A 14,737-nucleotide genomic window follows, 5' to 3' on the forward strand; every position below is an offset into this window, starting at 1 on the left:
CCAGCTCAATCCCAGGGCCTGAGCAGAGCAGGGAAGAGACAAAAACATCACCACACCCAGGTGGCATTCCCAATAGGAGATTCCTGGAGTCTCTTCAGCCAAAAGACTCATCCTTGTCCACTCCTCAGGGAAAGGCTGGTGCCAAATGCCAACACTGCTGGCACGGTCTTGTGATGGTTTTTCTGGTGCTTCTCCCTCCCATTTTCACAAAACCCCTTTATCCTGGACCCCAAAACTCCTTAATCCTGTGAAAAGAGCGAGAGACATCCATGCAGAGTAAGGCCAGAGAGCTATTCCTGTGAGGGTGGATCCATAAAGCCTGATAAAGGGCAGGCTGGGATTTGGAAAGGTGATGTCAGCACAAGGCTCCGTGAGGAGGAACTTTGCCCGTGTCCTGGGTAATGCCCCTTCCATAGGCTGGTGCCCTGGGAGCAATGCCCGGACACAGACAGGAAGAAACTTCAGGAAGAGGTGGCAGCTGGGGCGGATTAGAGGGAGTCGTGCTGGAGGTGTGACCAGGATGGAAACGGTGACACAGAGATCTGGCTGAACTCATGCGTGGGATGGGGTGTGGAAGGGCTGCTGCATGCACGGAGATGGGAAAGGAATCCTGGTCAAGGAGGAGCCGTGGGATGCTGGATGGACAGGTTTCCCTCTGCTTCCCACTCACCCTTATCAGGGAGAGCTCTTCCAGGACAGAGTCATCCCAGCTGCCAGAAAGAGGGAATTAAATGGCCCCTGGGCATGGTTATTCCAAGGAAGAGAGATAGGATCCTGCTCTGCTTTTCCTCTTCTGGATAGGGGCCTCATGGATTTCTCCTGGTGGGAATGGCTGGAGTGATCTTGTGATGAGGGTGGTGGAACAGGTTACCCAGAGAAGCTGTGGCTGCCCCATCCCTGGAAGTGTCCAGCGCCTGGGTGGATGGGGCTTGGAGCAACCTGAGGTACTGGAAGGTGTCCCTGCCCATGGCAGAGAGTGGATGGTCCTTACAGGTCCTTCCAACTCAAGCCATTCCAGGACTCCATGATCCAGAGCTGGGAGCCGTGCTAGGAAGCTGCAAGTGAACCCCATGGGCATTTCCCAGCCCATGCCTTGGATCCCTCTTCTGTATCCCAGCCTGAGGATGGCGTTGGTCTGGCACAGCTTTGCCACCCTTTCCGGGGAACCCTCCTGCCTCTTCCCAGTGGTGTTGCTGATTGGACTTTGCACTCTCTGATAAGAATCCCGGGACACTGAATGTGCCTGAGGAATGATTAACCAGCATGTGCCATGCCAGAGGACAGGGGAGCAGCTGTGGCTGGAGACATAAACAGGAACAGTCTCCTGGCTTTTGGGGCCAAGCCGGTGCTTTCTGGGTGCCCATCCCGTGCTCCAGCATCATTCAGGAGGGACAACCCTCAACGTGGGGCATTTCAGAGGGATACCAGGACTAGGGATGGACAGACAGGGATAAGATAGTGACAGAGAGCCGGGGAGGTGTCCTGCTGCTGTGGAGGGTAAACAGGAACTCTGGGAAGTGGAGGGTGGATTGATCCCTGGAAGCGTCCAACGCCAGGTTAGACAGCGCTTGGAGTAACCTGGGCTAGTGGAAGGTGTCCCTGCCCATGGCAGGGAATGGAACTCGGATGAGCTTTAAGGTCCCATCCAACCCAAACTACTCCAGGATTCTATGATTGGATACCACGCTTGGCTATCCGGTGCCTCTCACTTTTATTTTCACAGATATATCCTTTTGTTCCAACCAACTGGCATGCTTGTCATGCCCTTGCTTATCCAACAGACCTTCCTTCTCCCTGTTCTTCCTGCACAGCAGGACATGTAATCATGGAATGCTTTGGGTTGGAAGGGACATTAAAGATCATCCAGTTCCACCCCCATCCATAGCATCTTCTCCCTAATCCAGTGGTGCTGGGTGATGTGGCCAGCCCAGGAACCCACACTCTGGGCTGGCTCCCAGTGGCACCTGGAGCATGTTCAGGGCACATTTGAAGGAAAAGCTTCCTTCCCAAGGGAAAATGTAATGTGACACTCAGGGTCCGCCACTTATCTCACTGAACTTTGGCTGCTTTAGGGCAGTTGCTCCAAACAGGGAGAGAGAAAGGTGGGAAGAGTGGGCAGGCCTGCTGCAAATGGAGCAGACAGAATTCTTGTGGAATTCCCTGTCTACAAATGTTCCCAAGTGCGAACACTTGTGTATTTCCCTGTGTTTTGGGGTGGCTGGGAGGAGAACTGGTTGGAAAAGCCAAGGCTAGAGTTTTAAACAGCCTTGGAGTGCTTGGATCCAGCCTAGATGCAAAAACCAAGCATTAAAGGAATTTTTGCCTGGGTTGATTTGATTTTTTCCCTGTTTTTTTCCATAGAAAAAAACTTTGGTATCACCCCAACTTTGCTATGGAGTGGCAAATTGTTCTGGTTTTCCTACCCAAGTAGTTTGATGGGGAGGAGACAGTGCAGAGAACGTGGGTTGGGGATGGAACAGGATTTTTGGAAGCCTCAGGTGGGAAATCCAAAGAACTGGAAGTTTCATTCATTGATTTATAGAATCCTGGAATGGTTTGGGTTGGAAGAGATGGTAAATCCCATCTTGTTCCATGGGCAGGGACACCTTCCACTATCCCAGGTTGCTTCATGCCCTGTCTAACCTGGCCTTGAACTCTTCCAGGGGTTGGGGCATCCACATAATTTATGACTTTCAATCCTGAGTGCCAATTGCTCAAAATCCACATAAACAGGAAAGCAAACATCTTATCAGCCTGCTGGATCTTGGGTTATCTCCTGTGTTATGACTAGCCAGGGTTTATGGACATTGATTCGTGGAAGCATTAAAAAGGATGCTTTGACTTTATTGGGAATGAAACACCTGATTAAGTAAAGGAAAACTTGGAAAACGGAGTTTTATAAGGGCCATCAAACCCTTTTACAGTTGATTGCTGCTTGCTGATAATGCGGTCAATGCTCCTCTCCTGAACAGACGTGGGGTTTTCCCAGATGAGATCACATCTATCCCAAAATCCATGGAGTTCTGGGCAGGGGGAAATCCTACCTGTCCATGTCCCCTCCGTTGTCTCTTGTTTTAATTCAGATTTTGGGAAGGGGTATTGGAATGGAGAGGCTGATATGTAGGGAAGACCAAGCCTGGATTGGACAGGGTTTGGAGTAATGTGGAGTAGTGGGAGGTGTCACTGTCTAGGGAAAAGGTAGCACTGGATGATCCTTAAGGTCCTTTCCAACACAACACATGCTGGGTGATAAATGATATTCCAAAACTCACCTCATGGTGTTGAGGAGCCAAAAGGATACAGGGAACAACCCTGTGAGGACTTGCAGGCTGGGAACAGCTTTCACAGCCTGGGATGAAGAGTTTGGATGCTGGAAATTGTGCTGGTGTTCTCGGGAAGAAGAACTGGACAAACTCAACCCATTCCAACAGGATGGGCTGTGGAGTGTCAAGGTAGGGACCTTTCCTGCTTCCTGGTTTTTAAGCACATGTAGTGTGGTTCTGGACATCCAATGGGCATCTGTGGATGCAACAGGTCAGGAACGATCAGCAAGAGGGATTTTTACAGGGTTTCCAACCTGTAAAAATTTGGGCTTAAGTTGGAAATCCCCGCAGGATCACAGAGTTGAACCATTCCCCATTTTCATGTTGTTAAGGTGTTTTTCCCTCATTGCTGGTTGTGTTGCAGCAGGGATTAGCTCTGAAGGTTTTTCCCCACTACAACAGAGAGTTTATCCATCAGATTGAGGTCACCATCCTGGTTTTGCCAGGAGAAAAGGGCTTTACCACCTCTTCCTTTCTTGTACCTATATAATCCCTTGCAGAGGTGATTGAGCAGAACCAAGAGGCCTGGAATCTTGGGAGTTTCTTTCACCCCATGTGAGCCAAGATCATGGAATCATGGAATCATTTAGGTTGGAAAAGCGTCCTGGGATCATCCAGTCCAACCATTCCCCTGGTGCTGCACTACCAAGACCACCACTATCCCACGTCCCCAAGTGCCACATCCACACAGATTTTAAATCCTTCCAGGGATGGGGACTCCACCATTGGAGCCTGTTCCAATGTTTTACAACCCTTTCCATGAAGGAATTTTCCCTAATATCCAACTTAAAAACTCCCCTGGTGCAATTTGAGGCCATTTCCTTTTGTCCTGTGCCATGTTCCTTGGGAGCAGAGCCTGACTCCCACTTGGCTCCTGTCAGGGAGTTGTGGAGACCAAGAAGGTCCCCTGGGAATGTTTTTGACCCCGGTCCCTTCCTGGGAGTCTCTGCTAGGAAAATCCTTGTGCCTGGTATTTAATTTGGACATGACTCATTCCCACCTTCCCAAGCGACCTCCTGATCCTCTCCTCCCCATGGCACATCCTCAAGCATCGTGCCAGGAACCTTCCCTCTGGATTTGGGCTCCTCCAGCCAGCCCAGCACTTTGAAGTGATCCTGGGAACACCCAGGGAGCACGCGGGATGGACGGGATCCAAGCAGCACATTTGGTATCTCGACTGTATTGTCTGGGAAGTGTTTGCTAAATCCCTGGAGCAGGAAATATGTACCAAGATGGCTCAGAGTTGGGTCAGAAAAGGCAAACAAGGTTTTTTTTCAGGTAAAAAAGGAAACCTCAGTTCCCTGTGAAAAGTGGATGTGGGAATAGCCAGCATGTCAGTAATCCCTGGGGAATGTTGGGGTTTCAATAGTGAGTTCAATTGTGTAACATCCTGGAATGGTTTGGTTTGGAAGGGACTTTAAAGACCATCCAATTCCACGCCCTACCATAGGCTCAGACAGAAATGACAGCCCTGGACCTGTCACACTTCTATTGGTCATGTTAGATCCTGGGAGATATGGAATTCTCCTTGAGAGCTTTGTGTCACGTGGCTGAGGAAGCTTTTGACACCCCTTGTGCTGATTTTCTTGGGAGACAACTCTGGAGCAAACATCCCAGCTGTGTGAGCAGCAGGAAAACCCTGGTGATCCAATGCTCCTCCTTGTGAAAGACCCATGATAGTTGCACAAAACTTGGGATGGCCCTTCCCGAGCCCTGGAAAAAGTCCCATCTAGATAAATAGCTCTGCTTTTTCCTCCCAGTCTCTGGAGATTGTCCAGTCTTGACAGACCTTGGTGCCTCCCAGTTGGAAGGGAGGGAATTATGTGTTCAATCTGAACATGGTGTTCCTGGCGATGCTTGGCTGCCTCTGCTCCTGTACCCTGGTGCTGTTCCGTTCTTAATCTCCCTCCCTAAGGATTGTTTTGTGCTGGAGGGGTTTCCAGGAGAGGCAGCACCTCTCCAAATCCTGAGTTATCCCGAGCTTCCTCTGTGTGTGTTGTGGATGTCTTAGAGTTGGGCTGGTTGTGGCTCATCCTGGCACTCCAGATTCCCTAAGAGCCTTTCCAGAGCCACAGTGTTGCCCTTCTACGACATCAGTGTCCAGGGACTACATCCCTGGGTTCTTTCCTTGGAACTAGAAGAGCAGCAGGATCACAGCTCAGGATCTGACATCTACTTGGTCAACTCCTTGTGGTTCCCTGAGTGTTACCTTTCCTGGTCATTGCTGAGCATGGGAAAGCTCTGGGTAGCTGGATGGAGTCTCTTCTTGGTACTGGTATGTAGCTGCTAATTATGCTATTAATTTTTTATCAATTCTGGCAATAATTCACTCTGAGGGAATGGTGTGGGATATGGATATGGACTTTCACCACCACAGCAGTGTCCAGGAGCTCATCCACGTCATGCTATCCTATGGAAAATGTCCCTCCTGTCCCCTCAAAGCTGCAGTCTGGATAAAACAAGGTCAGGTGAGGCACCTCAGCTGAAGGGATCCTCAGGAGCTTTCCCCTATCCTTGTTGTCCCCAAGGATGAGGCCCCAGCCTCGTACAGTGGGAGCCGCCAGATGAAGTGACCTCCTCCGGTCCTGTTGTCCCTGCTCCAGCACCCTCATCCCGGGAAGGGAGATAAAGGCGTTGTCTCCAAACAAACAGGGCAATGTGCCCCCCTGGGCAGGCACCTTGGAGCCTCCCAAATGGAGCCGCTGTTCCTGCCCTCGGAGAGCATGAATGGACAAGTGCGGCATTGACAGCCGCGGGGACAGGGACAAATGCGCCTCTGTGTCCCTTCTCACACCTTCCCCTCCTCCTCCTCGGCCCCCGTTCTCCCAGGACAATGGCTCCATCCATGCCAAGGTTCACAGCTGGCAAGGGCGGGGGAAAGGCCAGGACAAGGGCGGGGAGCTGCCAGGAGAAAGGGATGCTGGAGGGAGATCGGCTTTGGTGAGGGGAGATGGGAGATGAGGGGAAATTCCAGGAGGGTTGGAGGAGAGAAGGTGCTCAAAGGGAGGGCTCAGGGAAGTTTGGGAGGGAGGGTCATCCTTTCTGGCTCCTCACACTTCCTGTGACTTGGGATGTCTCCCACCAACATTTTGTCCTTTTGGGAATGGGGAATAGAGGCTTTTATCTCCTTATCCCTGTGTTTGGGATGTTTCCAGGGCCTTGTCCACCTCATCCAAAGGTGCTTTTGCCAAGTATATTAATCTGTGGATGTAAGATAAGGAGTTGTGGGATTATGTAGGAGCAGAGAGAGCTTTCCAGGAAACAGGGAGATGCTGCTGCCTTTGGATACTTGGTATTCAGGGAATCCTGGAATGGTTTGGGTTGGAAATTACCTTAAAGATCATCCAGTTCCAGCCCCCTGCCATGGGTTTGGTTATACTTCCCACCATGCCGGGTTTTTTTTATTCCAGGTGTTTTGCCTCTGGAGATGGCTCACTGTTACCCAGATTGTTGCTCCTGAGTTTTCCTGGACACCCTGTAAAACACTCTTTTCTCCTTCAGCCTGGGGGTTTGGCTAAATCCCACTGTCCTGTAGCCCTATCCTTGATCACTGCTTTCCCTGCTTCCTGCCCTGTCTGGCATGGGATAGTTTCTCTAGGAATGCAGAGGGGTTGGATTTGGGATGTTGGCTGGGAGCTCACCAAGAAAGAACTCCCAGGAAGGAGGGGGTCAGGTACTAGGAGTAATCCTTGCCCCTCCATGTAGGTTTGGTGGGATGTGGCTGTTCCAAGCCCTTATCATTGCTCTGTTGATTAGTCCATTTTAATTCCATGACAACCGAATTCTCACAAACCCCCAAGTGCTTACCCCTCAGTTTGGTGTTTTCCTTGGGATTTTATCCACAGATCCCAGAGCTCATCTTTGGCCGTGTTTTTGGTGTGGAATCAATTGGAATTTGGACCTTGTATTTTTGGTGCAGTATGAGCAGGGCATGCAGGAGCTGCCCCTTTGCTTTGTAAGGACAGGGCTGTCCTTGGGGATGGGCTGGCTGGGGAATGTACCCAGGATGGGACACAGGGTGTGGATGAACCTCAGCATTGCCTGGGACAGTCCCATCTTTTGTGATGGGAAGGGACATAGGCTGGGTTGGGATGTGTAGGGACCTAATCCAGGTGTCCTAATCCAAAGGAAACTGCTCAGGGAGGATATTCCTGGGTGGAGCAAAGGATGACAGTAATGGGATGAGGAGGAGCTGTGGATCAGAGAAAGGGCTTGGGATCCCCTGGAAATGCCTTGGACAGCCGGGATTTAGCTCTGGGGTGGTCTTTGGGGAGCTGTGGGAGTGCAGGCTCTGTGTCCTGCTCCGGTTACAGGAGCCCTGTTTGGGGGCTGGTTATCGTCCCAGGCAGGTAATAAAGAGCATTAATTAAGCAGGAATGCTGGGCGGGAGCCAGGGGCTCCTCCAGGGTCACCAGAGGGGATGGAAGCAGCCCAGAGTTGGGCACATGGGGCAATAGGGACATCATCCTGCTGTTCCTTATGGAAGCAGCTTTGTCCAGGTGTGCAGCCCAAGTTTCTGTATTTGCTGAGGTGGCAGGCATGGGAGGGATGTTATTCCCAGCTGGAGCAGCTTCTCCCTGCGTGGCAGAGCCGTCCAGGATGGGGAGAAGCTCCGAAGCCAAGCACTGGCCCTGCAGCTCCCCGGGCTTAGGCGGTGTTTGGTTTGTTTGCCATGGCCCGGATTCCTGGTGCTCGCGGCCAGGCCAGCAGCCAATCCTCCCGGGCCGAAGGATAAACACGGCAGGAGGGAGAAGGGGGTGAGGAGTGGCGCGGGGCCCCGGGAATGTGCCGATGCTGCAGCCTGGCTTGAGGATTGCACAACGGAGCCCCGGTGCACAGACACAGGGATGAGCCCAGGGATGTGCCGAGGCTCTCCCCCTCGCCAAGCACTGGCACTGCTGTGGCATCCCAGGTAATTCCTGGTGGAGCTTCGTGCTGTGTGTTCTGCTCATCCATGTATCCCACTGCTGCTCCAGCACATGCTGGAGAACCATTAGGAGGGTGACCACATGGAGCCAGAAGCTCCTGGGGTTTCCTGATCCTATTCTACTGTGCACCAGTTGGGATACTTTATCACCTCCCAGGCTGTTCCACACCTCAGTTTTCCCTGAAAATTCTCTGGTATGTGGCTCCAATGGCACTGGGAAGCTCTAGGCTTGGCACAGCCTCTTCTCCTGCTCCTTTTCTTCCTTCTCCCCGGTGTCTGCCCACCCCTGGCTGATGCTCCCCAGCCCCTGCGGAGTGCTGACCTCGTCGTCATCTCCAGCTTCCCACATCTGGTTCGTGTTAGCGCATCCCGGGATGAAGTTCTCCAGCTCTCTCCCTTCCTCCCACCCCCAGGTGACCCAGGCAGGATTAGGGGTGATTTGAAGACAGGCAACAGAGTAGGAATTGAAGAGGGAGGGGGGACTGTTATAAATAGAAATTCCATAAACTTCTCAGCCTATCACTCCAGGAAAATTCCGGGTTAAATCCCTCAGACCTGTAAATATGACAGTCCACAGAGGCCAGGCTCTGTTAACTCTTTCCAAGCCCTATGGCATCGTGCCCATCTCTGGGAGCACCCAAAACTGGGACAAGGAGCCGGGAAGGTGCCACCAGGAGGGACGAGCCAGTCAGAGCAGGGGCAGGGAGGAGGCGGCGGGGTGAGAAGCACCTCCGTTGGATGTGGGGCGTGTTTGGAAGTTTGGGGAAGGCAGAGAAAACCAGTCCAAACATTGGGATTCCTGACATTCTCACACGTCCAGGGGCCTCAGCCCGCCCGGCTCTGCTCACGAGGAGGGTGCCGAGGGTTTTAACTTCTTCAGGCAGAGGTTGGGGTTTTTTGGGATTGTCATGGCTCTTTTCCCACAGAAGGGTTGGAAAGTGGAGTGATGACATTGTGGGGGAGCAAGGTGGCAATGCCAGGGACTGGAGGAGGATGGGATGTAGGGACCTGGCAGGTTTGGGATGGATGAGTTCATTGCTTCCCTGGGCTCCTCTATCTTTCTTTGCTGGGATGAGATGTGGGAGCCTGTTCCATGCGTGCCATGTGGGTGTTGAGCTCCCTTCCTCAGTGGCTTCCCACTAATCCTCACTTGAGAGGGGGAGGGAATGCTGGTGCCGTTGGGATCTCGTGACTATGGAGCAGTATTAGCTTTTAATTAATCACCTAAGCTGGCTTTGGTAAGAGCCTGGCTGCATGGAAGCTCTGGGTGGTGGGACATGCCTTGTCCCTGCCCTGATACCCCTGGATTTGTGCAATTCCCACTGTCCTGGAGCAGAAGAAGGTCCTTGATTTCTGGTGGGCAGCCACATCTCCCCTCCAGCCCTGACACACCTCTTGCGTCACTGGGCTTATCTCGCCCTCCCCAAGGTGACTTCAAGGAAGCAAAGGAATTCTGGAATGGTTTGAGTTGGAAGGACCGTAAAGCTCATCCAGTACTGCCCTCTTGCCTTGGGTAGGGACACCTTCCACTGTCCCAGGTTGCTCCAAGCCCCATCCAACCTGGCCTGGAACACTTCCAGGGATGGGGCAGCCACAACTTCTCTGGGCACCCTGTTCCAGGGCCTCAGCACCCTCACAAAATTGGGAAGCATCAGCATCCTACTGTCTATAGAGGGCTTCTTATCCTTCCTGTAGGGTTCCTGGCCTTCTCTTCCACCACAGAGGAGCTCCTGCTGGGGTTGGAGTTTTCTTGGACAGGCTGAGTCACAAAAATTGGCCAGCTGCTCTTTTTGCTGCTTTGATCATGGATCCCAATGCCAAAACTTGGGATGAAGACAAGTTTCCTGATGGCCTTTGGGGTGGGTGTTTGCCAAAGGCATCCTGTGATTTATAGCCCAGGTTTTTTTTTTGGCTAAGAGGGAGGCAACGGAGCATGGGGAGGATTCCCACCCTCCTGGAGTGCTCATCCCTGGCAGGAGGTTTCCAGAATGTTATGGGATGATGGTGAGGGCTTGAAGAGGAGCCCTGGGAGATGTGTTTGTGGTGAAGTATAGGGAGGAGGCTGTAGCAGAGATCCTTAGGGGTGAGTAAGGGACACACGGATGGCCATCAGTGAGTTCCCATAACTCCGAGGACAAGAGGGTGGAGCTACCACATCCCAGGAACTTCAGGCCAGGATGTGGCTGTCACAGTGGAGGGACAGAAGCCACCCCTGTGCTCCCCTGGGATCTGCAACTCCATACTGGAGGTGCTGGCACAGCTGGAGATCCCGGAGGCTCTGCCTGCTCCATCCTCTCCTCACCTCAGTGCTCACCTGGAAGCATCATGTGTACCTGCTCCATATGGATCCCATGTTCACGTGCAAAGAACATCCTCACCCTGTCCCCCAGGTCCCTGGGCTCTGCCACAGAGATGTCCCAAAAAAGCAAATGGTTACCTGGCATTTTCCCCCGCTCCAGCCATGGTTTCTAAGGCAGAGATCCCTGTATCCACACCCACCCTGTCCGCTTGGCAGAATTCCTAGCTGGATTTATTTCTGCCGATTTGCCTGTCTTGGTATGAAAGGGATTTGCAGAGGGAGAGCTGCAATTGGCCGGGGTGGGCTGGAGCCCCCCGGGCCGGCCTTTGCGGATCAGCAGGTGACCTTTCCCGGGAACCTGGGGGATCCAGGCGGTCAGGAGCTTCTCCTGGGCATTCACGTGGGGTCTTTCAGGATGGTCTTTCACTGGCTTCCTTATCGGAGCAGGGGGAGTTGGGTTTTCTCTTCCTCTTTCTTGGCAGTGCCTTTGGCACTGTGGGCTGGCTCCGGCCCTGGCGGCCTCCGGACTCCCACTTGGGAGAGACAGATAAAGGAAGGATTTTCTGTCAACAAAACCCTGCCCAGTTTCCCTGGAACAGGGCAGGGAGGGGAGGAGGAGCCCTCTGGAGAAAGGACAGGGAAGTCCACCGCCTGCCCATTTAGCAGAGGAGAGGGAGGAAGGTAGGGAGTTGATCCAGGCTGTGGTGGAGAATTCCAGTGTTCTGTAAAGGGTCAAAAGGGAATCATAGAATGTCCTGAGTTGAAAGGGTTCCCAAAGGATCTGGTTCCCACCATGTGTCTGTGTCCCCGCCCTGGCTTGTCCCATGTGCCCTGTCTCTGGGGATGAGGCTTTACACTGGGATGCAGTGGGTATGGACAGCTGGCAATCCCCAGGGATCTGCTGATCTAGTGAGTCATCCCTGCCCATGGTGGGGGCTTGGAATGAGATGATCTTTAAGGTCCCTTCCAACCTATTCCATTACTCCATATAGCTCAGATCAGTTCCTTGACTGTGTAAGGGTCTGGTGGTGTTTCCAAGGCCCTTTCCTGTCCTTCTCCTGGCTCATGTCTCCACCTTCTTTCCCCTCCAGGCCATGACATTAATGGAGCTCTGGAACCATCCAACATCGACACCAGCATCCTGGAAGAGTACATCAGCAAGGAAGACTCTCCAGAGATGTAAGTGTTGCCCTTGCTCTGCAGCAGGAATGGTGGTCCTTGTGGTTTTCCATGGAGATATCACAGAATCCTGGGATGGTTTGGGTGGGAAGGAACCTTTGGGTCAGAAGGAACCTTGAAGCCCATCCAGTTCTACCCCTGCCATGGGTAGGACACCTTCCACTATTCCAGCTTACTCCAACCCCTGCCCAGCCTGTCCTGGAACACTTTCAGGGATGAGACAGCCACAGCTTCTCTGGAAACCTGTTGAGCAGTTTGCAACCCTGAAATTTGAGGAATCATTTAGGAACCATCTCTGTCCCTCCAGAGTCTTCCTGGATTTCTCTTTGCTCCTTTGTAATTTCCAGCTCTTCGTCCTGTCTCTTCCGGGCTTCTTACCTTCAAGTTTTCCCAGTCTTTTTTTTTCCCCTCTCTTTAGCCCCTCCAAGGGCACCATAAACACTTCTCCTTGATCTGAGCACTGGAATCTCAGATTAAATTCCCAGGACTACATGAATTTGGAAAAGGGATGGATCTCCCAGCTTTGGGAAGGAGGATGGAGTAGACCTGGAGAGCACCAAGAGAACTGGGAGCCGGGTGGGGATCTTTGGCATAGCTGGCCTGTAAAACTGGAGCACAGTGAGCAGATCCTGCTGGCTACACATTCATTGAGGTTGCTGTCTTGGGCACTTCAGAATGTCCTGGGTGGATTTTGGACTCTTCCATCACTCCCACTGACCTGTTGCCCTGATATTGTCCCATTTTCTCCCTCAGCTGCTTCCCTGAGATCCCTGCTCCCGCCAGCTACACACACCCCCAGCCCTCCAGCTCGGCCGGCATCCCCGCGCCTCCCGCCAGTTCCATCAGCAGCGTGAGCAATCCCTCTCCCAGTGCTCCCCTCCACCTCCCTCCCGCTGGCAGCCAGCTCCCCATCCGCCATGGTCCTCTCTTGGCCAATCCCTGCGGAGCCGCCTACGGAGCTCACCTCAACTGCAACAACAACAATGGGATGGTGGTGCCCAAGGGCTTCCTGGGTGGCCACTGCCTGAACAACGTGGTCCCTCCAATCAAATCAGAGCCCAAGGCCTCCTACGCACCTGGGTAAGTGGGACTGGGATGGTGGGATAAGGGTGGGTGCCGCCATGGAAGCTCCTCCAGGCTGGTGGCACCTGGAGGGTCCCACAGAGCTGTGGCATGTGGCAACATGGCTCTGTGGTAAGTCCTTGGTTTTGGATGAGTGGAGCTCCTGAAGCTTGCCAAGAGATTTTTTGGGACCATCCCCCGTGCCATCGTAGAGTACTGGATACCTCTGCTGGACATCTGCAGGTGGGAGAACATTGGAGCATTTTTAAGGAGGAAGAGACACAGAATAAACTGGAGCAAGACAAAATTCAGTCTTTGGGATGGAATTAAGTCTCCGGGGTGTTGCCATGACTATCCCAGAGGATATTCACTGCACTGGGCAGGGAGATGTTCTTCTCACGGCCTGATGTTGTAGATGCTCCTCTCCAGAGATGGAGAAGATGGATCTGAGCTGGATGTGTCCTTTTCAACAAGCTCTGGGAAGAGTTTTAAGGGCAGGTTTTAAGATTGCTGATGGACCCAGCTGGAGAGTTATTCCCAAGAGGAGAAAGGATGTGGTTCCTGCTTTCTGGGATGGAAGGAATGGAGCAGTAACAACCCAAGGTGCTGTGCTGTGCTCCAGCCTGGATATTTAGGTGGTGGTGGCTCTGAACAGCCTTCTCCCATGGGATTATGGATGTAAGGACAGTGAGCCTAGGATGGCTCCAGGACTGGCTCTTCTCCCTCTGCCTTGTGCCATCTAGTGTTGCCAGCAAGCACAATGTGGGAATTCCCAAATTTGGGAACACTCAGGCAATGACTTTTACCCTTTGGATGAACTTGGAAAGAGATCCCAGAAAGTTAAAAGAAAAAAATCTTCCTTTCTTTTATTCCCAGACCAGGGGGTTTCCCCTTGCAGTGATCCCAGAAGGATACCTGGAGCTTAGGGAGAATCAAAAGCATGAAGTAATGCCTTATTATGTCCTTTTCTTCTGGATGCATCTGGAATTCTGCAGAATGTCATGAGTAGGGACCACACCTTGCTGTCAGAAGTGGAGACCTCATTTGGATGTAGCTGAACTGGATCAGCTTTGATGGCAGCATTCCCTCAGCATTCCAGAATGACTCTTCCCCCTTGTGCCAGGCTTTTTCCGGTGGAGAATCATGGAATATCCTGGAAGGGACACACAAAGATAATGGAGTTCACTCCTTGGCCCAAGCATCCCATCATATGTTCAGGGACAATGTGGTGGATACCAACAAACCCTTCCCTTGGACTGGCACAGCCACACCACCTCCCAGTGGGAATTCTGCAATGTCGTCCTTTTCCAGCCTCCTGGATTCCTTGAATTGTGCTGTTCCCTTTTTTTACTGGCCAAGACTTGGCTTGCTGGTGCATAAAGCCTGATAAATCCATAGGAAATACAGTATGAATTCAGGTCCTGCATGGCAAGGAGCCTGGAAATAAGGCTGGGAATAGATGCTCCAGCCAGGCATGGGAAGGGAATGGTGGAAAGGTGCTCCAAGGGAAGGTGGAGGATGAGGGAAGTGTGGTGAGAGATTTTTTGGGATCAACCTACCTCATCCCTCTCCAGCCCCTGCTGTGTGCAACTTCCCATGGAGAATCCAATTAGTGGGCCTTGGGCTTCTCTGGTCCAGGAAGATCCTGTATCCTGGCTCCCAGCTGGAATTGGTGCTGTCAGGAGCAGAGTTGGTGCAGTGTGTCCTGTGCTTTTCCTCCCTTTCCCAGAATTCATTTACTTTTCAGCTGGGATTTGTCTGGTATTATTTCACATGCATAAAGCTGATGGGGTAGGATGGGTGAATGGAAAAGAATTCCCATGGAAAATGGGAATGTGCCATGGTCTCCCTCCCTGTCCCTGCTGTGCCACCACACGTGACCTGGTCCTGCCATTCCTAGCTATGGATGTGCTGGAAAAGGCAGCTGGGAGCTCCCACTTTCTTTTG

General features: G+C 52.4%; 1 protein-coding gene across 17 annotated transcripts in view; it reads left to right on the top strand.

Annotated features, from left to right (window-relative positions):
• MYRF (myelin regulatory factor) overlaps positions 1 to 14,737 on the top strand; it is a 57,163-nt gene that overhangs the window by 19,064 nt on the left and 23,362 nt on the right. For 13 of the 17 annotated variants that reach the window (XM_077784317.2, XM_085579962.1, XM_077784321.2 and 10 more), the window contains exons 2-3: positions 11,641 to 11,728; positions 12,482 to 12,808. In XM_077784317.2, coding sequence (XP_077640443.2) covers positions 11,641 to 11,728; positions 12,482 to 12,808 — 415 coding nt within the window. Of the gene's footprint in view, positions 1 to 407; positions 10,110 to 11,640; positions 11,729 to 12,481; positions 12,809 to 14,737 lie in introns of those variants that run through there. The other 4 variants (XM_085579968.1, XM_085579969.1, XM_085579967.1 and 1 more) reach the window with 2 other exon arrangements.

The sequence above is a fragment of the Lonchura striata genome, chromosome 5, assembly GCF_050655825.1.
Source record: "Lonchura striata isolate lonStrDom1 chromosome 5, ASM5065582v1, whole genome shotgun sequence".
NCBI lineage: Eukaryota > Metazoa > Chordata > Aves > Passeriformes > Estrildidae > Lonchura > Lonchura striata.